The sequence below is a fragment of the Sinohyriopsis cumingii genome, unplaced genomic scaffold (genome assembly GCF_028554795.1).
Source record: "Sinohyriopsis cumingii isolate HCF-2022 unplaced genomic scaffold, ASM2855479v2 utg003754l, whole genome shotgun sequence".
NCBI lineage: Eukaryota > Metazoa > Mollusca > Bivalvia > Unionida > Unionidae > Sinohyriopsis > Sinohyriopsis cumingii.
In genome coordinates this window covers 1-25759 of record NW_028316584.1, presented here as the reverse complement: position 1 = coordinate 25759, position 25759 = coordinate 1, and the positions used below count along the sequence as shown (strand labels likewise).

Here is a 25759-nt window from a genome sequence, read left to right as displayed (position 1 = left end):
ATGAAGTCTAATACTGTAGAGTTAACCTTGCCCACTACATTACCACCTGCTGCGGCCAGCAAAGAACAGGCTACTGTGTCTTCCACCATTTTGCCTATGCAGAGTATTGCAGGTAAATGTAGGGAATGCATGAATTTTATGAATAATTATCAGTGATATAAGAGATGTACTCGTTTCTCTTTCATATATGTTCTTGGTTGCATTAACATTAGGAAACTAAGCTCCTCTACCTCTGAATACAGCTCTCCCCAATGATAACACTTGTCTTTTCTGTCAATACTATATAGACCAAGGGCAGTAACTCTTGCCCATTACATCCCCTTGCAAGTGCCAAGCCCTTCCAAAATTCCTTTGATTATCTTGGTTGTTTTCATTCATACGTGAAGAAATTGTATATAGTGAGGACTATACAAATAGGTGGTCTTCATAATTGACTTTGATCAAGATTTATAAGTATTGTGTTCCATTCATGGGCTTTGTTTATTTTGACTTCATACTCTAACATGGTATCATTTATGCATTTTGTTGCTTATGTTTTTGTAGTAATGCATGTATTGTGACCTATGAACAAATTCGAAGTTTTTAATTTAATATTATTTTTTACCTTGTTTTTCAGCTGAACAATGACAGTGGTATGTAACCAAATGTAAAAGGTTCAAGACCAATGAGGACACACATGAAATGTCTCGCTGCACCAAATGTACATTATCTGGAACATGCAGTGTCTGCCCCTTTGGACAGAGGATATTTGCTACATCAAGTTATGAAAGAGTGTGAAGAACAGAGGGAATTGAAGCAAGACTCTCACTGAGAAGTGTTGATGTATTGGGCATCCATTCTAAGACAGAGTCAATTGCAAGCTTACAACCTGCTACCACTACTTCAGCCATATTGGTGGAGCTGTTGTTTTGCAGTATGAGAGATATGTCCTATGTATTGGCTGACCATTATTCATGGCATGCTTATTGGCATAATACCATGATGCATGCAGAGACAATGGTAATGCCTCTTCCTTGCCTCCTTGTATGTTCTACACTGACCTGAAAGTAGAAATTGTTGAGGATAACTCAAATATAATGTGAAGACAAACTAGGAAATGTAATACACTCAGGTCTAACAATGGACGGAAGTGTGTGGAAGAAATTTGTCAGGTTTTGCCACTTTCTGAATGGCCTTTTTTTCTATGGTCAGTAAGGCCTATAAGGTCAAGATATCCTAAGACTTACATGAGAAGAGAAGAATGCTTCCTTCCTCCTTCATCCACAGTCCTCAAACAAAATGGAACTGCTGACTATCTGTCCAATATGATAAGAGATCTGGGCAATTTGAAGGCATTCTTGTTAGAAAAACAATTACAAGTGAACTTTTCCTCTCCCTGGTATAGAACCCATTTAGAATGCCTTTAATACTGAACATTCAACTTTAGATAAGAATAGTGTGGCTGTAAATATGACTACTGCTGTGTTCAGTCAAGTTGAAAGAAATTGTACTATACCACATCAAAACTGGTATGTAATATTGTGGCCATGTTATCAGTTTTGGACCTAACATCATTAGCTGTTTTTCCTTTTGACAACAAAATAAGCTAATGAGCATGTCTGGAAGTTGATGGCTCAAAATGCAGAAGTCATCATCTGAACAGAGCCTATTTCCATGGTGAATTCTTTGATTATCTGCTAACTTGCTTTGGTGCGATGAAATGCATGTCTTCATTTGACATCATATAAACCACATTATGCCCTGACATATTTAGATGATACCTTTTTTGGAGACATACAGTTCAGGAACTGCCTTGATGACTCATTGTTCAGCATTATGGATGGGGGTGGTTGGCATAAAATTGGGTTTTTCTTTCCCCAAACCTCCTAACACCTGCTGTTAACTCACTAAACCAACTGCCTGCAGACAGCCTATCAGTGGATGCCAGACACCCACATTTCCAATACTGTTGACTTGCCACCTCAACTGCCTGCAGACAGCCTATCAGTGGATGCTAGACAGCCACATTTCCAATATTATTGGATTATACTGTTTCTGTTGAATGAGAGGGTGACTAAAGTTGTTTCATACAAGTTTTGGATTTCATTTATCCATCCCCTTATGCAGCATTGGATCTGTTCATTATTTGACAAGGGGTTGGTGAATAATTTTATAAAACTGCAATCTCTGGGTTCCATTTCCAGACTTTTCCTTGTACGAAAGGTGAATGGCTAGCTCAGATTGATCATTGACCAAAGCCACCTCAAACCAGCATATATTTCCCAGTATATATTCCAGCTGAAATTCCAAATGGAGATGGCACGATCTATATGATTCATCAGAAGGGATAAATTTGCCATCAGTTAACTGATGCTTAATTTCAGGTTCTTTGACTGACATTCGTCTTTACAGATCATTGACATCTCACCCTCAGTCTTCACGGGTTTGAGTCAGGCTTGTTTGATGTGGATATGTTAATAAACTCCCATGGGTCGGTGGCTCCTCACGGAATTTTTTTAACTTCTTTTTCCACCATATATTTTGGCTGCCATGTATAGCCCATCATATGCTGACAAATGGTGTTACACTCGAAACATCAGCCCATCGGCATTTCCATAGGTTATGAACTGCATTGTCACCCTGATCCAGTTGACTTCATCCAATGACAGTGGCATATTTGGATTAAATCCTCAGGAAACATGGTAAATTCTGTTCTCGTCAATGACAATGATCTTCTGTCCCTTTTAACTCATCTGGGTTTGTAGTGAACTGGACTACGTCTAACAGCCATCTCAGAAATTTGTCCACCTGGGAATGGAATTCATCACCATTCTCAGTCTTCTATGATAACCACATGTTTACATGGTATGGATCATTTAACATTTCCAACAGGGAATGGATTACAGCAAGATTTTTTTTTGTAATTACTTATATTACTAAATGAGTCAGTGGATCTAATTCCACTATCGTTTTATGACCTCCTTATAGAAGAACTTGCTGGCTCATTGTTGTCCACGTTCCAGTCCACTTGATTACAAGGTCAGGTTCATGACTGAGGTAGCATCAATTTTGTCTGTGACATGACAAGGGATGGCTCATGACAGAAATTCAGCTGGATGCCAGTATCTACATTTTGGGGAGCTCAATTATTGCAAGGGCTTTGATAATGGTCAGCACTAAGTGGGAGCAAGAGGTAGTATCTTTTCACATCAGTGTCCTTGAAATAAAGGCTGTTACCATTGCCATTGATCCTCAGTATTATGTCTGCAGGAAGGTAATCCTTATTGGATAACTTGGTGGTGTTGACCTACCTCAAACAAGGGAAACTTTATCAGATATGCATATTCTGGTTGGGCAGTTTCTATGTTGGTGCTTCCAATAAAACATAAATTCACACATTCAGGGAGACTCAATTTCCTGGCTGACCCTCTGCATTTTGGGGGTATCCAGCCATAAATATTGTGCAACAGGTTGTAATAGCAAACTGCCAACCTTCATCTTTACAGTTCTGGACTCAGAAGCCTGGGCTGTGGACACTTTCAATGAGCTGGGACTGTTTGTGGAGTTCTGCCTACACACACACAGCCTTAGTACTGAAGATAATGCAAATAAATGCAAATGTTGAAGGGTCAGAAACTCAAAACTGATTCTGATAATCCATCTTAGATGACACATTTTATATGTAAGTGATCTGCTTGATCTCACAGTAGATCTTCCCAGAAAAGTTCTGTCCAGATCAGATCCTCATAAATGGCAGGAGAACTGTGTATTCTACCCGTATCTGGACTGACTCCTCCATCCCATCTGGCACATGGCCAGGAAGACAAGTGAAGGAAAGAATGTAAAGCATTGTTTGCAGAGAGAATGATGTCATCAAAAAGGCCTTCCACTTTGAAGACTTGTGAAGAAAATGGCATGTATTGAGCAACTGATGCAAAGTCAGCATCATCATCCCTTGGAGTACCTCAATCACACAACTGGCTGTTTGCACATGAAAACGTTGGCCCTGATTGCCCTCAAAGGCCGCCACTTCACGATATCCAGCACCATAAGACATCATGGCAGAGGACACCATTACTCCAGGCTTCTGTCAGGAAGGAAACAATTTAGACATCTGATTCTGGAGATAATGTTCAAAGCAAGAGCGTCCTCCATTTTGAAGACATGTACATGAAAGTGGCATATATTCAGTGACTAAGTGCAAAGTCAACAATAGCATACCTTCGAGTGCCTCAATCCCGCAATTGGCTGCTTGTGGCAATGCTGGCCCTGCTTCATCCTCAAAGACCGCCACTTAATGATATCCAGTACCTTCATGCTTTTTGGCAGAGTGCATTGTCTGGCAGAGTGTATTGTCTGGCAGAGTGCATTGTCTGGCAGAGTGCATTGTCTGAACAGTTTTACCTAAATAGGCCTAAATCTATCACACTCTTTCTAAAGTTGAATCATTCTTGGGTTTTTACATCGCTAAATTCATATCAATTAATATTAGTTTCGGCTAACAGTGTGAGTGAGTTAAATGTCCTCTCAAAATGAACCCATACTAGACGCAGATAAGATCAACTTGTTCTTAGGTCCTAATAACACAACAGTGCTTTGTGACCTAGAATAGTTTGCCATCAGCGGTCAGTCAGAATGTTATTATATGCCATTTTTCATAGGTACCTCAAGAGAGACGTGATGACAAGACCCTGCCATTTTCTGAAGTACTGCTTGAAATGCAAAAAGAATACTTTGCCGAATATGAACGTGTCTTTTACTTCCAGTTACGCCGGTAAAAGAGGACACAACCCCTAAAATAATGGCACCGAGTCTTAAGAGGGTGATGCATTCAGCATTCTATAAAGTTTTCCTAGAAAAGAGTTGACCTTTGATCTCAACTGATGAGATCAGAGCAATCTGCAAGCTAAATTCTTTGCTGGTATGCATATGCAAGCTTTTGGAGTTTTTTATTTCTGGGAATTGAATCCGGTTTGTCCAGTAACCATGGCGGAAATGATCACAAGACACAGTTGATATAAGTACAACCTACTCACTGGTACTTTAGATGCTTTCACTAGATCTACCTGGTCTGTCCTGATCAGTAAGAAGAGTTCATTAATATATATATATATATATATATATATTGGCCACTGGTCGTGTGACCAGCAGTTGTGCTGCTGTCAGGATAGGAGAGCAGGGTATCATTCATATAGGGAATCCAACATTTCTTCCCTGGAAGGATGACCAAGGTGTAGGATGATCATCAGTCCTTACTCCTATAACCAATTATCCTAGCATAATCAATATTGTTAAAAGTATTTAATGGAGAAAGTAATTTTTTCAGCAATTTTTTTCCTTCGATAACACCAACCTAATTACATTATTTTTAAAGAGAAAAAACACCTCTCTCTACAGATCCACACATTCTCATCAATGCATCATTCACCTTAAAACTAGAGTTACTGCCCTTGGTCTATATAGTACAGACAGAAAAGATGATTTTCATCACTTGGAGAGGTAGCAGAGCTTAGTTTCATAATGTAAATGTGATCAGGTAAGTATTATCGGAAAAAAAATTTTACTAAGAAATGTTCGACCCCTCACCCTTGTTAGGTTAGTTAAGTTTTGTCATTCATTTCAGTCAAACATGGGATAAATGTCATTTTTAGGCACATATCTGCTTAATAGAGATTAATTAATGCAACTATTCTGTTTAAGTAACACTCAAATGTTTCTGTTTATGGCAGTTATTCACTTAATACAGGTGTAATTTCTACAAATACATTTGTTTATGGAAGTTATTCACTTAATACAGATGTAATTTCTACAAATAAGTTTTTGTTTATGGCAGTTATTCACTTTATACAGGTGTAATTTCTACAAATAAATTTCTGTTTATGGCAGTTATTTACCTAATACAGGTGTAATTTCTACAAATAAATTTCTGTTTATGGCAGTTATTCACTTAATACAGGTGTAATTTCTACAAATAAATTTCTGTTTATGGCAGTTATTCACTTTATACAGGTGTAATTTCTACAAATAAATTTCTGTTTATGGCATTTATTCACTTTATACAGGTGTAATTTCTACAAATAAATTTCTCTTTATGGCAATTATTCACTTTATACAGGTGTAATTTCTACAAATAAATTTCTTTTTTATGGCAGTTATTCACTTAATACAGGTGTAATTTCTACAAATACATTTCTGTTTAAGTCAGATGATCAATTGATAAATTTGTACTTTTCGGAGTAAATTTATGTTTAGCTTCTACAATAATTATGGTTAAAGGTCCAACAGCAAATTTCATGAAAATATTTAAACTTTTGTTAGTCTGGTTCAGGAATATTGTTATGTTAAAGATCGCAACCCCTGTTGGAATTATGTGTTGGATGTCATGGTACAAGTTCATTCCTCTTATTTTTGCAGGATGAAATATGAAATATTAAATTTGTTCACTTTAACTTGCAATCAGCTGATAAATGTCCAATGAGTAATATTTGTCCATGAATAGACTAAAATTGCATGGACTTTTTCTGTCTTAGATAAAGCTAACACCAAAACCACAGCAAATTCAGAAGTGAGAATCAAACATTTTATGTTACATTTACAAAATTAGGTATATCCAAATTCTGTAGTTTTTGACATCTTTTTTTATTTTTTTTTTGTTTTGACAATTATAAGGCCACCTCATTTTTGATTTAAAAACATCCAACTAGATCCATTTAAATGTTAGGATCTCTGATACATATATGCATATAGAAAGTAAAAGAAGGCATACATACATATAGGAACCTATTTGCCAGCCCATTCCAAATCGTGGTGTGTAAACACTTCTCCCTTTTGGCTTTTTGATGGAAATGTGACTTATATTTTTTATTGTGACCTAGCTTGTGCCATGTTCCATTCTGTAAAACTCATTTAGCGCTTGAATCATGGACTAGCTTGGCACAGTAAATACTACATAACATTGTTAGTGCTCTAAATATTTTACATATTTTGGAGGAAATAAAATAGCTTAAGTCCATCTTGATATATCAAGACGTTTTCATGGATAAAGTTACCGTAGTAGCTAATTAAAAATGTTTTTTATTGCTCAGAAATATCATACTCAGGGATCGTCCTGGGCTTCGCCAATGTCGCAAATTGCGATTTCTTTTCCTTATTGGCAACAAAAATATCCCATCTGGCGATTTTTTTGGCGACATACTTTTTGGTTATTTAATTTGTACATACAATCATAGATTTGGACTGGATAAATTAAAAGGGAGAACGAAAGGAAGCCACAAACTTGACTAAGCAATGCATTGGAATCAATCTGTTGCACAAACAATCCTTTGTTCGTATTGACAACCCCATCTTTACAGTGCATTGTTACATCATATTCTGCTTATGCTGACATCTAGGCTGAGTATGCTGTGATACAGTCAGTCATGCTACCGAATTATACCTACAACTGACCGACTTCTGAAGACGCGAATAGAACAGATACAATTAATTGAATGGCTAAATCTTCTGTTGGTTTTTTTTTTTTTTACATATACCAGTACAATAGTTTTGCTGAACCTTCATAGAAAACTGATAACCTTTGAAGTACCGACTACTGTGTATAAATACAAAGCAAATGGAAAAATCTCAATCACAATTATGTCTGTCACCAGTGCAGCATTTTACTCATTGATCTTTTCCTTTTGCCATCAATCCGTGTTACGGCTGCTGAGACTTAAACTCCGAAACAAGAAATAGCACAAAACAAAAACAACAACCAGTTTTGCATAATTAATAATAATTATTTATTTCTCGAAATACAAGAGTGAAAGAATCTCTAAATTGGGTGTGAATTTATGCTTATATATACGGTCCAATATTGCCAGGTGTTGATTCGTGTAAGTTTCATTCGTGGGAATGTAGATCCTATTTTGTTTGTCGAGAAAATTTATACAGCATTCAGTGATCATTCTTGGGATTTAGGAAGCAATTCACTACAAGCTTTGTTAAGCTAGCCATAAGGGGGAGGGGGGGGCTGTTGATAGACTACTGGTGTCACCTGTCAGTGCTGTGGACTGTGAACGTGGATTCAGTAAAATGAAACTCATAAAAACTGACATCAGAAATAAACTCTGCATCTCATCTCTCGAGAATTTCATGAGAATCAGCATGTACAGATGTGAAAAATTAGACTTTGAAACTGCATTCAACAAGTGGGCAGCCCTAAAATTGCGACGGATCTTCATGTAACACTTTGTAACATTTTGTTAATGCTTGTTGTAATTAAAGAATTAAGTAACCCATCTTTTGTAATTTTCATTGCCTGTTACATTAATAGACTAAATTAACACTTGGAAAAATGTACACTACTTGTTCTGGCGACACTTTTTGAAAATTGGCGACAAAATATTGAGGTTGGCGATTTTTTTGGCGACAGCTTTTTAAAAGCCAGGACCATCCCTGATACTGTAGTATCATCAGTTTTCATAGGGGACCAATTTTCATGGTTTTCGTTGTTGCCCTGAACCACGAATTTAAATCCTCAATGAAATCTTGTTATCTCTACCTCTCCTAAACAGAAAGACATATCAATATGTCATTTGTACCAAATTACTGCTTACAATGTCTGGTTGTGTCTAATTTAAAATGGTGCCAATCTGACATCCAACACGGTTACCGTTAGAGTATCACTATTTGTTCTGAATGGGAAATCACATTAACATGGGGATTCAAGGCATGACAGAAGAAACGTGTTATTGATTGTCCTCAAAGCATCATATGTTGTTGTTGTTGTTGTAAGGTTTAATGCCATTTTTCAGCACAAGATGACAGGAATCAATAATTATTATAGTGAATTACTTAGCATGCATTGCATACTTTTGAGAAAGATGACAGGAACCAATAATATGTTTTCATGCATTATTATAGTGAATTACTTTGCATGCATTGCACAATGTAGATACCAGCACAGTGTATCATAATTTAATTGTACTTTCTGATAAATGTATCAGAACATGATCATACTTTCTCAAAGAAGAGGTATGAAAGCAAGCAGATATGACAAAAATGGAAAGTCAATGCACAGTAATTGTCTCTTGGGCAATTGGGACTCTAACATTTTTGGAGTGTGAGGGGAAGGAATAATGTTTAGACCAACTTACCATCTGAGCCACATTGTTTTAGATAATATTTTTCTATAAGCTGCCAGGTTTAGTCTTCAAGAAAATAACTTGTTGATGTTGTTGAAGTGAGCGGGAAAATACATCGGTGGTGATGGTGCCAAAGTGAGAGGGAGAGTAGAAAATTACAATAATTTAGGAAATATTATCTAAAGTAAACATGAAGATTTCAGCCTAAACAGTTTCATTAGCAGAACCGATCACAGAAGATATAGATGAAGAGGATGAGTGTGACAAAGGAGATGTTGAAAGCTTGGAAAGCAGTGACACGCAACATGATTGGGACACAGAATATGATTGGGACACAGAATATGATTGGGACATAGAAGATGATTGGGACATAGAAGATGAGTGGGACCCAGAACATATTGAAGATTCAGAAAGCAGGGACACAGAAGCTACTGGAGATTCAGAAAGTAGGAACAAAGAAGATGTACAAGCAGAAAAGTACATCTGTGAGCATGAGATAATGTTGTCAATAATTCACTGGAGGACAAATGATTAAGGTTCCATTTTGGTTCAGTAGATTAATACTTGTTACTAACTGAAACTTTCAGAGACATTGTTGCTGACCACATAAAGTAAGTAAATCATATTTTGGTTCTTTATAAATTGCATACCTGGATGGTAAAGTGACAAAAAAAAAGCTTTGTCCATAAATGGGTGATGATTGGCAATGCTGGTTGCAACAGAGAACACGTTTGCACAATTCTGGTGTATCATCAGTACTGAATTATGGAAGTTAGCAATATTTGAAACCAAGAAGTTTAGAAGTTGAAGAAAATGCCCCATATTTTGTCTATACAGATCCTATTACCAGTCATAGCCACTGAACCAAAATTAATCAGTATTAGCGTTTGTTTAATGCGCTTAAATTATGTACAACTAAATTCATAAGCTATATTTACTTGCTGTTGCTCACTTTGTGCCCATCTTTCCCCTATACCTGGCAGTATCGTCATGAGATTTGTGAGAAGTACTTTGGAGAGATACGCTCTTACCTAAGAGACAAACCTACCAGGTTTCACTTGATTAATGAGGACTTTGCCACTGACAACACGATTGTAGACCGGAAATTGAAGGATTTGAAGAGAAAAATTGTCGAAGTAGCATCTAGACAGACATATTGGGGTGAGGAGATACCTGCACGGTGGATTCCCCTGGAACAAGAGCTGATGAGGCTCAGGGCTGCTGAAATCAAGGTATGAATTTACATGCAAGATTTCAAACATGAATTATAAACTTTAAACATTATCATGGCCTCAATGCGATAGCAGACAAGGCATATTGTTTTGCTGCTGTAGAGTGTATGTCAGTCATGCAGTCATCCATCAAATCAATTTTTAATCTTTTTTATGAATATTTGAACTTTTTAGAACTTTCTGAACAAACCCTTCTTTGCATGATTGACCAAAACCATTTAAGACAGACATATGAAAATCTTTAGTAGAACATACATAGAAAACATAATTGAATTAGCAGATCATTACTGCTATTCTTCAGTTTTGTACACACTTTTAAACTCTTGTTTTGGGTAACCAAAACCTTGTTGTGTGATGGAGTATGATAGAGAGTTTAGTGCTTTAATAACCAATTTGTGTGACAAAGGTTGAGGGAGAGAGATTAGTGTGCTGATAACCAATATTTTAGTTCACATTCATTAAGAAACATGTGTGTGACAGAGGGTTGAGGGTGTGACAAAGGGTGTTGGGTGTGACAGAGGGTGATGGGTGTGACAAAGGGTGATGGAGAGACAGTTTTACTGTGTTAATAATTCATAGTTAAGTTACCAATAATCAACTTATATGACCTTATAATCTCTTGTAAGTCAGTAACACATTGCTTTTAATGATATGAAGCACGTATGCCATTGAAGCACACATACATGCTGTAGTAATAAAAGTTGTAGTGTCAATAGGGCAGACATTCATTATGTGATAGTGCCAGTGGAACACACATGGATTCATGCTGTAGTAGTGCCACTTGAACACAAAAGCATGATGTGGTAGTTCCATTGGAGCACACATAGATGCATGTTAGGATAGTGCAAGTGGGATGCATATTGTGATAGTGCCAGTGAGACACACAGGGATGTATAGTGCCAGTAGAGCACACATGGATGCATTTTGTGGTAGTGCCAGTGGGTCATACATGGATGCATGTTACAGTAGTGCCAGTGGGACACACATGAATGCATGTTGTGGTAGTTCCAGTGGGACATACATGGATGCATGTTACAGTAGTGCCAGTGGGACACACATGAATGCATGTTGTGGTAGTGCCAGTGGGACATACATGGATGTATGTTACAGTAGTGCCAGTGGGACACACATGAATGCATGTTGTGGTAGTGCCAGTGGGACATACATGGATGTATGTTACAGTAGTGCCAGTGGGACACACATGAATGCATGTTGTGGTAGTGCCAGTGGGTCATACATGGATGCATGTTACAGTAGTGCCAGTGGGACACACATGAATGCATGTTGTGGTAGTGCCAGTGGGACATACATGGATGTATGTTACAGTAGTGCCAGTGGGACACACATGAATGCATGTTGTGGTAGTGCCAGTGGGACATACATGGATGCATGTGACAGTAGTGCATGTTGAGCACATAAGTATGTTGTTGTAGTGCCATTGGGACACACATGGATGTATGTTGTCATAGTGTCAGTGGGATACACATGGATTCATATTGTGCTAGTGCTAGGGAGCTCCCGTGCATGTGGTTCTAGTACCAACAGAGCATGAATGTTGTTGTAGTACCAATAGGAAACATGCATACTGTTGAAATGCTAGTAGAGCAACCATGCATGCTGTAGTAGTGACAGTGGAGAACACAAACAATCTCTGGTACATTAACTAATTGCAATGAGTAGAGGTTATTGTTAGTGTGAGCCTCAAGAAAATGACTTGAAATTCAAAAACTCTTCCCTCAGAAACATTTAATACACTTAGAAAACTATTTGGTTGACTTAGCATTTTAAAACACATGCATTCACTCACATAATACAACCACATTTACATCACTTAACCAAAATACACCAAGTTTCTGTCTTTAAAATCCATTGGGTGGTAGAATGTAGCCTTTATTAGATGCAGTCTTTGGTGACAGTTCAAACGTGATTTTGCAATAATGCAAGTGTTATTTGTGTTCATCTTTGAACTTGGTGGAAACTTGATGGCACTATGGTTCAAACATCCCTGTTGGATTTAATGGGCAAATCCTATTCCGAGCTGAGTTCTTCTTGCCTACCATAAGAATGGCCATGTCAAACTGTATCTGACCACACAATATACATGTCTCTATATACAAAGAAAATATAAATCACATTAGGGACTGAACATTTATTTTGTGGGGTTGGAGTGACACTGTTTTAAGCTTTATGGGGGCCTTACATGCAATACAGAAGAGTCAAGTATTTCTTGTTAATGCAATCTCTTTATCTGCACAAATGGTTTGTGCAAACATGTTTTAGTCTATGGCTGAAATCATCCCGTGAAGCATGTGTGAGCCAGTATTATGTGTATTAACAAGGCTAAGATAATGAATAATAATAAAGAGACCTAAGCTGAATGTTGCTTGTTCTGATGTTTTGATGTTGCTATGTCTATGCTTGTTATACATTCCATAGTGATTGATGTTGCTATGCCTGTGGATGTTGTATAATCCATTGTGATTGATGTTGCTATATATATGGATGTTGTACACTCCATAGTGATTGATGTTGCTATGTCTGTGGATGTTGTACACTCCATAGTGATTGATGTTGCTATGTCTGTGGATGTTGTACACTCCATAGTGATTGATGTTGCTGTGTCTATGGATGTTGTACATTCCAGAGTGATTGATGTTGCTGTGTCTATGGATGTTGTACAATCTATAGTGATTGATGTTGCTATGTCTGTGGATGTTGTACACTCCATAGTGATTGATGTTGCTGTGTCTATGGATGTTGTACATTCCAGAGTGATTGATGTTGCTGTGTCTATGTATGTTGTACATTCCAGAGTGATTGATGTTGCTATTTCTATGTATGTTGTACATTCTAGAGTGATTGATGTAGCTATGTGTATGGCTGTTGTACATTCCATAGTGATTGATGTATATATGTGTATGGATGTTGTACATTCCAGAGTGATTGATGTTGCTGTGTCTATGTATGTTGTACATTCCAGAGTGATTGATGTTGCTATTTCTATGTATGTTGTACATTCTAGAGTGATTGATGTAGCTATGTGTATGGCTGTTGTACATTCCATAGTGATTGATGTATATATGTGTATGGATGTTGTACATTCCAGAGTGATTGATGTTGCTGTGTCTATCTATGTTGTACATTCCAGAGTGATTGATGTTGCTATATCTATGTATGTTGTACATTCCAGAGTGATTTAGATTGCCATGTGTATGGATGTTGTACATTCCAGAGTGATTGATGTTGCTATTTATATGCATGTTGTACATTTCATAGTGATTGATGTTGCCATGTGTATGGATGTTGTACATTCAAGAGTGATTGATGTTGCTATTTATATGCATGTTGTACATTTCATAGTGATTGATGTTGCCATGTGTATGGATGTGGTACATTCCAGAGTGATTAATGTTGCTATTTCTATGCACGCTGTACATTCAAGAGTGATTGATGTTGATATGGTGCTTGCATTATGTGCAAAGAATGAATTCCTTCCTTTTGCTGCTGTCTTTCACAAAGTCAGAGTCTGTCAACCAAGAGTGTTTTGCTGGACTTTGTAGATGGCTCATACTTCCTGAGTCAAAGTTACATTTAAACTTTTTTTGCCTTTAAATTGTTCTGAATCCAAATTAATCATGTTTTTTGTTTTATATATCGGTTGACTTAAAATATAGCATTATCTTTATGGTTTAAACATTATTTAAAGTAATATATAATGCGTAATAACATTATTCTTCAACACGCTTCCCTTTCATTGACTTAACTTCAATAAAGAGTTTGAACAGCATCAGCAAAACTAGTGTCAGTCAGTTACATAATATGTGAAATAATGGATGCTTATCTCCATATACATCCCCAAGGATAGTTGTAAATCGGTTCTGAGCAGGACTGTTTAGTGTTCATACAGTCTACATATAATGAATATACCTCAAAGTGAGCAATAAATCCCTCCTTGTTTAGTTCTAATATTACTGACAAGCATATTTTATGAAATTAGATCCTGTCACAGGATTTGTGAGCGAACATTTTAAGTTTTTTAGTGTGACATGCCATGTTATTGCAGGTATGATTTTCTAGCTGTTATTACTTATTCTTCTTTATATCTGTAAAAAGATGAAAGTGTTTTAATAGATAAACCTTACTGATCAGAAACATCATCACAGTTTATTAGATTGTATTATATATATGCTTTATAAAAAGATACATTTCATTGGAGTTATTATCTTATGCAATTTTAAAAGACAATGTTCATGGAAATATATACAATCATACATATCACATATGTATATTATGAACATGACATAAACATTAACTGATACAAATGAAAAAAAGTCTCAAATTAACAAAGAAATGAATCCCATCAAACTAAGTTATATTTTTCTTTTGTTTCTGCAGGTGATTCCTCTTAGTCTTTTAGAAGGGATAAATCAAGCAGAAGCTGTTCAGATATCTACAGAGGAACTAGATTTGTTTCTTAGATATCAACATGACGTAGGCACAATCCTTTACTTCAGGTGAGGTTGGAATTTGCAATTCCTTTTAGAGCAAATCAAACAACATATTTTCTTACCATAAGTGAAAGAGAGACTATTCTTTAAGTTAGAATAGAGTCATAGTTACAGTTATTTGTATGCTATAAACATATTTAATTGGCATAAATGTTGGCATAGGGTTTGGCTACAAGATATCACAACACTGATGAAAAATTGACTTGGCTGGCAGCACAAAATTAAATTGATAGCATGGAATTATATGTAAACATACATAATTCAGGGAGAGAGAGATGACTAAAAATGATTTTAGTAGAAATTAGACAAGACTACATTTACCATGCTGAATACAATGGTAACACATTATCAACATCGTATCTTCTATATTAAATTGGCAGTAATTAACTGAGTAGAGAAATCCAATTTTGAATGCTCCTTACTTATTTAAAGCATTAGTTTTATTTGTCTTTAATATATCTTTGAAAAATATGAGATAATATTAGTGTTCACTGTAAATTCATAAGGTCAGTATAACAAACTATATGTATTGCAGTCTTTAAGTGAAATGGAGGTGATAATTGCACATACATGTATATATTTTTATGTAGTACTATTATAAGCAGATTTATACCTTGAGACATAGTCGGTATAAATTTAATTCTTCATTGAGGAGTTAAGTAATGATTCCTTCGCATCTTTTTGTTTAAATAATTTAAAATTGCTTACTGGAACCTAATTTTGCATAATTTGTTAAGATCATTTACTTTAGAAGTTAATCGATTTCACAATTTTGATGTCCTGAGCACGAGGAATACAATGAACATTTTAGCATTGGCTTTGCAACATATTACTTGAAAAGTTTCTTGGAATCAAAGCGCCATAGAGAAGAAAGCCAACTGTGACAATAAATTACTACCGCGATGTACATCATCAATTAGAATGATGTATTGATTTATTTTTAGATTTACTTCTAGTGTATATTGGCAAGGTCAGAATGTGTACGTAAGGTCACAATGCTTAGTAACTGAGCAATTGCGATTCACCTTTTCTCCAGGAGTGCAAAACAAAACAAAATAAGAGTTGGCAATTTTAACTTTGTACCATCCACAGTACAGAAGTATTGAAGATGAAGATTGTGCTGGACCCACAGTGGATCATTGATGCCCTCAAATCCCTCATCATGGCTGAAATGTTTGTCCTGAGAAATACCCCAAATGTCTCTGAGAAATGGTTTGAGTTCAAGGAGGATGGAAAACTTTCTCTAGATCTCATTGGTTTGTAGACTATATACTATATATAATGTATTTTCACAATGTGATTTCCATTTTAGATTTGATGTTAATAAAACAAAGTAACAAATCAGAAAGAATTTTATATGAAATTATATGCATCTTCTAATGTACCACTGTCGGTGTGTATTTCCATGTGAATTTGCTTGGTAGTTTATATAAATACTATTTGATGTTGTTATCTACTATAATTTCAACTGAGTTGGCTAAAAGCAATTTGGTCTTATCGTATGGCCCCTTTTTCTGTAATGTGTGCATATGTCCATTGTCCATCTAATTTCAGTCCATCAACATTTGATATTTCTCAATGTTTCGACCAGAGTAGATTACGTGATGTCACATTGTCCATTGTTCATCATTCCTCTGTTGATTAGCAGAATTTCGTTATTGCTACTTCTCTAAAACTATTTGGAGGCTTGCCAGGAAATGTTAAGTACAAAAAGGTATCCCATGGCTCAGTTGGTTCTAAATGTAAATGGTGTTCTTCAGTCATGCATCATGGCTTCAACAGTGGCCATATCGAAAATCTAATTACAGCCATTTTGACCAAAAGACCGTAGTAATCATGATGTATACATCCTGGGCCTGAAAAGAAAATATTATATATGCACATAGCATTGATCCAGGATGCATTTCTATGAATTGTGAACTTAATCGCTATGTTATAGTTCAGAAACTCCGAATATTCTTGCCCTATAACCATATATTTACTGCTTTTGTCCCTCAATCATTCCACCACCCATCGCATGGACTCAGTGATTATCTAGACTCGAGACTGAAATGGTAAAAGATCAAACCCAAGCCTATTGAAGATGCCCTCATACATCAGATATGACCACCACAGTGTCCATACTGAAAATCTTGTTATCGATACTCATCCTGAATGAACGGTCATGCTGACACGAGATTTTCATTAAAAGACTAGATATGATGTTAGGGTGGTTATGTGTGAGAAAGATACCAAATTAATAACCCCATTAACTCCATCTTGAACATCTTGTTATTATTGCTCCTTCCAGATGGATGATCTTATTAACATGGGTTTTTAGCCTGAATGCTTCTGATGATGTGTGGTTGGTCCCTGACTGACAATAGTTTCCTACGAGAATTCAGTTCACCAAACAGATATATGTAGTCATATCTGCATGCAGTTTTCACTAAAAGAGTTATTTTGTATTTGTCTTGAATTGATGATTCCAGTTAAACTCCAATATTGTCATGATGACTCCTTCAAGCTGAATGATCTTATTGAAATGAGGTTTTCACTGAATGGGTTCTGATAATGTATGTTTGCTCCAAGAATGTGAAAGGTTTCCCACAGGAATTCAATATGGCAGCTATCTTTAACCTTGTGCTGTTCATTTTGAATATGGTGTCATATCTGCATGCTGCAAGATGTATATGCTAATGAAATTGGTGCTGGCTAGACCTCCAACTTGGCCACAACATTTTTTGATAGCTACCGTTATATGTTCTAAATGCAGATACATGTAAATAGCCATACATACATGGAGACGTCTTACAGGGGGTTTGTTCCTAACAAAATTGATGCTGATGTGTCATGCAACATGACTGGCATAGGGGCTATCATGCATATCATACTAGACCCCTTTATGGGATGGTGTACTGAAAATGGTACTAATTGGACCTACAGCGTGGTGCCATGGCCATCTGAACATTCTTATCAATACTCCTGTTGCATGAATAATAACATTGACACTGGGTTTCTATTAAACACCCTTTTCACTATTTAATTGTCTTTGATTATCAAGGGTGCTTAATTGACCACCAATTGCACTTTGTTAAAGGTGTTTGAAGAGGAAAGTCCTCTTTAAACTGTTGATTCCAGAATGCATTTACTTGTATGTTCACATATAAAATTTTACGAAACATTGTTACAGTATTCTAATGAGCAAGCTGAAAACTCTTAATTTCTTTCAATATCAACAATCTTGACTAGGCTTTTTGTTGTACTGGCTTGTTGAAAAGATAACATAAACAACAACCTTGAGTTGGCTTTTTATTATATTGGCTTGTAAACATAACACAAACAACTGTCTTTAGCTTGGCTTTTTGCTGTACTGGCTTGTAAACATAACATAAACAACCGTCTTTAACTTGACTTTTTGTTGTAATGGCTTGTAAACATAACATAAACAGCTGTCTTTAACTTGGCTGTTTGCTTGTAAACATGATAACAGAAATAAATATGAAGTGATTGTTCTCATTTTATTTAGTGTGTCTGTGGCACACATTGAATAATTCCACTTGAATAACTTCATTTTGCTCCAAAGTAATATTAAAGATGACAGAAAGCTTTAGAAACTAAGCTTTAGAAACTGTATGTTCCTTGTGAATGTCATGTTCACTTGACCAAGATGCTCTCATCCTTTGGGGTCCTGACATGTCATGTAGTTGTATTTTTACATTGTCTGAAACAAGTTGTATTCTATCACTGATATTAGGTACATGATCAACGGCCATGAATATGAATTTCATTTTGAACATGCCGGTACATGTACCTAGGAAAAACATTAAATGTAAGAAAACAGTTTTGTACCAAATTTTGTATGATGGAGTTATTCAAGAATATCAGATATGGATTCAGTACATTTGAAAAGGCATTGTCTTAAATTATTCGAAATGATGGTTGACCAGTAAAACTCTGGTTTCTATTGTTTTCGGTTTACTGTCACTCTTCTGCATCCGATTGGCTATAGATGGCTGTAACTGGTGGAGGAAGAATCCGAGAGCTTATATTCCTTTGAGGAATATTATTTTCAAACCTGGCATAACTGATTCAAAAGAAATAATTTTATATTGTTATCTAAAGATTATTTCACTTCACAATTATCCTAATGCAATCTATGAAAATACTTTAGTTAACAATGTGACAACTATACATATACATTATATATATATATATATATATATATATATATATATGTTAGAGAATTTTTAATTCGTACTCTACAGAGATTTGAACTCAGGTCCGTGGGTTATACGGCACCCATCGCCTTGCCTGCACACACACACACACACGTATATATATATATATATATATATATATATATATATATATATATATATATATATATATATTATATATATATTTTAATTTAAAGATGCCATCTGGACAAAAGAGAATAATCAAGATCTCCATGACAACAGGGATCACATTTTGGAATTAATGGAACAGATGAACATCATTGCCAAACCAAGGTTTTATGGTGAAGATGCATCGGAAGTCAAGGTCAGTTAGTTCATTGTACATTATACATTTTCTTACATTTAGTGAGCCCAAAACTACATTTTATAACCTGTTTAGTCTTATATTTCAAGTAAGCATTAGTGTATATTAAATCAGGGGTCAACCTAGACTTAAATCTGAGGTAGAAGTGACATCATTTGGACAGAATAGGGATAAGTGGGAGCTGAACAGGGATAAGTAAGTGGGACCAAAGCAAGAAATGCAATATATGTGTGTGTGTGTGTGTACATGTGTTGTTTTTGTTCTTTTATTTGAATTATGCCCTCTCTTTCCCAGTATACACATTTGCATTTAATATTGGTTTTAAGCAATACTTTATTCACAAGTAGAACATTTTCTGAGTTGTATGTATATTATAAATACATTTTATACCTGTTTGTAAAATATCATATTCATGTGCAGTGTATTTAGGTCAAATGACTTGAAAAGAGACCAACAGAAGCTAGACGTTGAACTGAACTTAACTGACTATAGTTATTAGATTATGGTATTGTAATTGCAAGTTATTAAAAATGCTTAATCATCTAAACTAAATTCAGATCATTTTTTTACTTTCTGAAATTTCACCATAAAATGGCACTTGAACAGGTTTCTAAACTTGTCTTAAACCACCATTGTACTACCATGTATATGAGTGCAAATGCAGTTCATACTGTTTGGTCTAATTTCTTTGTTGCTGATCAAACAGTTTCATCACTGTCCATAGCTAACAAACTCAGGAGCTAAAGTCGGTATATGTATTAACACATTAACCCCTGGAGGTTTTTGTCGTTTTCGCCTGAAATTCGAGGAGGAAACACATTTTGAAAGCTATTTCTGAATACATCCTAATAATAATCAACTTCCAGGTGATTTTCAAATAACCTAATGCCTAGTTGTGTTAGAAACATCACTTTTCATTGGCTATTAGGCTCGCGCTTGAGCAGAAGGGTAAAAGTTGGAGTTCTTTTTTTTTTCTTTTTGTTTTTGTGCTTAAGGGACCCATTATTTTTGTATCAAGACCAATCTTTATTCCAAATGCCCATCTTATCCTACTTTTTGCAAAGGTTCATCTGTCTGCTTGCAGTTCATACCAGTCTGCCCTAGATCTGAGACCAAAAAGTCTAAAATCCGGACACAAAATTGAAATCCGACCATGGGCGAAATTTTGGTGGAAAAAAATCGGCTCCAAAAAGTGAGTTTTTCCCTCTCTATTTTGTAGTGCAACTAGAACTTCCAGATTATTTGGTATCATTGTAGAGCTACATCTGTCTACCTTTCTATAATACCTACCACTTTAGTGTATTTTACATGACCATGACGCTAGAGAGCTCAGCAGTAGGCTACTACCTCCTGCCACGTAAACTCGTCGGGAGGGGTTAATGTATAAACTAAGCCCCTCTTTCTAACCAAATCAACACAGCAAACATGTAAGTGCATCTATTTTTAGAAAGAGGGATTTTCTTAATTCTAACCACTGACTTTATAAATCCAGTAGTCCATGGTTAGTATTGAACATGTCAGGTTTTATTTTTTGTCAATGTACATGTTGTAACATTAGACATTAGTTAAATAGCATTTGCTTCCCAGTTTTGTTTGTTTTTATTAACATGTTTGCATAAATGAGTACAGTCAGAAAACAACTTTGTCCTTACATTGCCTTGCGAATATCATATCATTGCATTATCCTGTATGTTTTGACCTAGTGAGTATGTAATCGCTTTTGAAAGCTAAATCTTCAACAGCATAATATTTAGACTCTGCTTTCAATGAATTGCATTTTTTCTGAATATATTTGGGCAAAGTTTTACAAAAATAGACAATCTAATCATGTAGTACTTCCCAGGCACAGTGATGTCTGCCATTATTTCCCTCTGCAAGGTTCACTTACAGTTCCAAACTGATTTTTTGAAGAAAATAATGTACACGAAGCTGTTAAAATATTATTTGGCCAGTTATATTCTTAAAACTCTCACTGCTATTTACGTACTATTGTTTAAGTTTTGAAGCACAAGTTTGTATGTTTTCATCATCAGTAGATTGTTTTCAGAAATCAAGCAGTGATAGCTGCTAACTTGCTCAGGAAAGTGTTAATGGTCAATCAGCTATCAAAACACATGCATGTGAATGGGCAAGAATTTGTTTGGCATGAACACAATTGATATTAACACCAACTATTTGATGGCTACAATATAACACTGGAACTAACCTGGCTAATGCTAGGGAGCATCTCAAAAAGTACAATCACTCAATTTAGGGTGAAGTCATTTTTACTTTTTCACTATACTAACAGAAGAAAGCAAAATTTACATTTTTAGGCAACTTAGCAACCCATTTTGCCTGGTAGCATGACCCATATATATATATATATATATATATATATATATATATATATATATATATATATATATATATATATATATATATATATATATATAGTAATGGATACAAAAAGCACAAGCCAACAGTTAAAGAAAATATGCATTCATTGTTCCCATTCATGCAGTAATAAATTGTTATTGTGCAAATGATTAACAACACTTGGAAAGTAGAAACATTGATTTGATATGTGCATTAACAACACTTGAAACAACCAAAACATAAGCCGGATATGTGCATTCACAGTACATGTCATGTATATTATATTGGCCTGATTTGTACATTAAATGCACTTGGCACATAAAAAGCAAATTTGATTCTAGTTCTGCCTTGTGAAGTTTACTCGGAAATGGAAACCGCTATGAACTTATGAAGTTCAGTTGGAAATGGTAGACACTTTGACTTATGATGTTCAATTGGAAATGGAATAAACTCTGCCTCATAAAGTCAAACTGGTAAAGGATGACACTATGGCTTATGAAGTTAAATCGGAAATAGGAGACATTGTGTATTATACAGTTAAATTGGAAATGGGAGACATTGTATATTATAAAGTTAAAATGGAAACTGAAGACTGTGCCATATGAAATTAAATTGGAAATGGAAGACACCATGGTTCCAAGAAAAGGCAGCATCAAAGTGAAGGCTGTATGTTGAGTATATGTCTGGGTACTTAATCTGATGGTGAACATAAGGTGAAGGCCATCTGGACAATTGAAGTCTGTATATCCATCAGTTGTTCAGCTGTTGATTTTGATATCATGCACACTTGCACATGAAGGTTGCCTGCTAAAAGAAATAATTATTTTGAGGATTGCTAATTTTTATGTGATGTGATGTGATTTTGATTTTTAACATAGCTTTAACAATTTTTTAGTCATTGCTACGATGTCTGCAATGTGCCAGTTTATAGTGATGTCTAGCACTGGGGCATCATGCCGCAGACATGTAGCATGATGTCCCACCCAGTCACATTATCTTGACAACAGTCCGACCAGTCCTAACACTAACCTCTTAATGCTGAATGCCAAGCGAGGCAGCTGTTAGTACCATTTTTGTAAGTCTCTGGTATGACTTGGCCCAGGATCAAACCCATGACCTCCCACGTTTGAAGCAGATGCTCTAACCACTAGGCCACTGCAGTGGTGTTATTTTTTTATTTTCCCTCCCTGATTCAGCATGCAAATAAGACCTTATATACGTATGACCTCCAAGACTGAATGTCATATCAGCATGGGGTTTTCACCAGAAGATTTCTTATAATGTCTTGTTGGTCTTAGCATAGATCATGCAGATCTGATTTCCAATATGGCCACCATTCATGCTATCATTTTAAATTTAAAGTCAATTTGAGAACAGTATATGGTGTCCGTTTGGTTGAATAGATGGTCATATTGACATGGGGTTGTGACATAAGATATCTAATAATGTCTATTTGTTTCTAAATGAAAATAATGCCAATCAAACATCCAATATGACCATGATAGAAACTAATTTGAAAATCTTACTGCTGAAGAATATCTCAGTTGGTTTCAACATCCAGCTGTTAAAAGAAACAAATGGTCTTGTATCGAATTCCTGGAAATTATTTTCTCCCAGTAGAGTGATTCTTTTTTCTTACAACAATGAAAGTAGATTACAGTGATTTACTTTTGACATGCTAATTACATTATCACCAGTTTTGGACAAAGATCAATATGTAGGATTGTCATCTCTCATGCAAAACGCCTTGTTACACTGAGTGTAATGTTGCATAATGTTTTACATTTGTTCAAACAATGATTTGATGATTGCTCATGCATTTTTTTATATAGACCTATATAATAGAAAATGAAAGTTTTATCTCTTCCAAATTTTACCATAAAAATTTAATTTATCGATTTATTAGGAGGAGAATTACTACCTTGCTCCATGCATGCTGCATCAGAAAACACCCCGTGGTGTTATCTGCCTGGAACCTAATCCTCAGATGGAGAGCTCATCAGTATTGTGCTATGTCTTCACGGGAAAATATCTGCCATCACCGATATTTCATAGACTTCTTGCTGCCTTTGTTGCTCACTGGCCTCTAGCCACAAAGAAGAAAGAGAACAAGCAGGAGAATCAAATATTTTGTGGTTGCGGTGTCTTTCAGCTTGACCAGAGTCACAAACTAATCCTACACTTTAGGGAATATGTCATATTTATGAGAGTCATAAGAATGGGGATCAAGGAGAAAATGCCATCTTCAGAGGTGTGTATTGGAGCAAGAGTGTTCATCACTGCCATGCTTTCCAAGATTATTGGATACCTGAGCCAGAATCTGATGCATGAGCAGTTTATACAATGTCCTGAATACAATGGTGTCAGTGTCAACAGCCTGATTCCTGTGTCCCTTCTTGAAGAGAATTCAGAAGTACGCTGTCATTTCCATGACAACATGATTGAGCCTTGTAATCTGTTGAAATTCTGGTTTAAAGATCAGGTGAGTATTAGCAAATGCATTGTTGAAGTTTTACAATATGTTTTCTTAAACGTTTTGCATTATTATGTTCCTTGAGATTTTATGATTTAATTATATACATATCAAACCTGAGCTTCAAATTATACTTAAAATATTATCGTAGAAATAGTGGACTTAATACTAAAACTTCTATCAAGAGGTGTATTTCTTGTGGGAATGACATTTTTTAAAAGTAATTTAAAATCTGGCGTGACACAGTCATATTAATAATAAAAATACTCTTGTTATAAAATTAAGTATATGTATTTTGGTCATAGTGTTATATGCAACAGCAAATGACTTTATGCCACAAATGGTCAGTAGAAAATGTGTTTTTTGCAATTTCAGGAACAATCTGGAGATGGTGATGCTTGTAAGTATATTACATTTACTATTTTATATAGATGTCATTTGGATTCTTGCACATACTGGCTGTTTACTTGTTAGGAAATCCATTACATAATTTGAACAAATATCTATTATTTGACATGTGAAACAATATTTTATTAGTGCTATTTTTGAAGCGGAGGTCCCAAATGTTTGATGAAAAGGTATGGTTAAAAATAGTCATCAAGTTCACATTGGGAAATATACATACAACAGGTTTGTCATCTTTGTTAACCAAGGTTCTGATACGTTAATCTATCTACACCTTGTTGGATCAATCAGATATTTCAGTGCTTCAGGATTGCAAATTTCATTGGATGCAGCAGCAAGCCACCACATCCAATCAAATCAAGTTGTTCAGATTTTAACACTTGTCCTATATGATTGAGATAAGTGAAGCACACAAATAGAATAAAGTTAACTCATAAATAAGCAGCTTGCTACTGTCAATCTGTTTTTACACAAATATGTATTTTCTTCAAATACACATGTAATGGCTTCAGTCTGGCACATAGTCATACTTCTGATGTTAAATTTTCAAAGTAACCTTTTTTGAAGTCAATCGCCTGCATCATTGTTGACCGATGTACTATGCATTACATACTGAATAGATATTGCTAGTACATAGTACTGAAATATCGATTTGATCCAACAAGGTGTACATTCATTAATATATCAGAACCTTGGCCAACAAAGGTGTAGGTTATGCCATCTGGCACGCTTTACCATAAAATTTGTCAAAAATGCTTTTTTTAGGACTATAATTAATCTTAATTTTGGGGGGAAATTAGTACCATGTTGATAAGTTTCCTTTCAAAATTTGTATTTTTTAGCTTAGCAAAGAAATTAGACATCTGGTTTTCATATACATTTGGGATCTCATTAATTAACACTGTCAAACATGGATTAAGGATAATCATATGGGTGCTGATTCTCACAACGCTTTTACAACATTTATCATCAAATTAGGGTAGGACACGGTGAAGGGGTGATTGTACACCCCACCCACCCATTGCACAAAATATATGATTATGGGTTCTTTGTCTCATATGTCTGAGAAAATCTCATATTTGTTTAATGACTCATGACGCTGCATGAGTATATATTACGATGGGGCTCCTGAGTTATGGCAATGGGTCTTCACCCTAC

At 35.5% G+C, this 25759-nt stretch overlaps 1 protein-coding gene across 1 annotated transcript; it reads left to right on the top strand.

Annotated features, from left to right (window-relative positions):
• On the top strand, window positions 1-24596 carry LOC149769418 (uncharacterized; the record flags this gene model as incomplete). The annotated part of the gene is made up of 8 exons (XM_089949893.1): window positions 1-112; window positions 9314-9564; window positions 10085-10333; window positions 14729-14847; window positions 15934-16097; window positions 19238-19365; window positions 23630-24205; window positions 24572-24596. Coding segments are annotated over exons 1-8 (1624 nt in total), but the record flags the coding sequence as incomplete, so codon positions are not given.
• Window positions 24597-25759: the final 1163 nt, after the last annotated feature.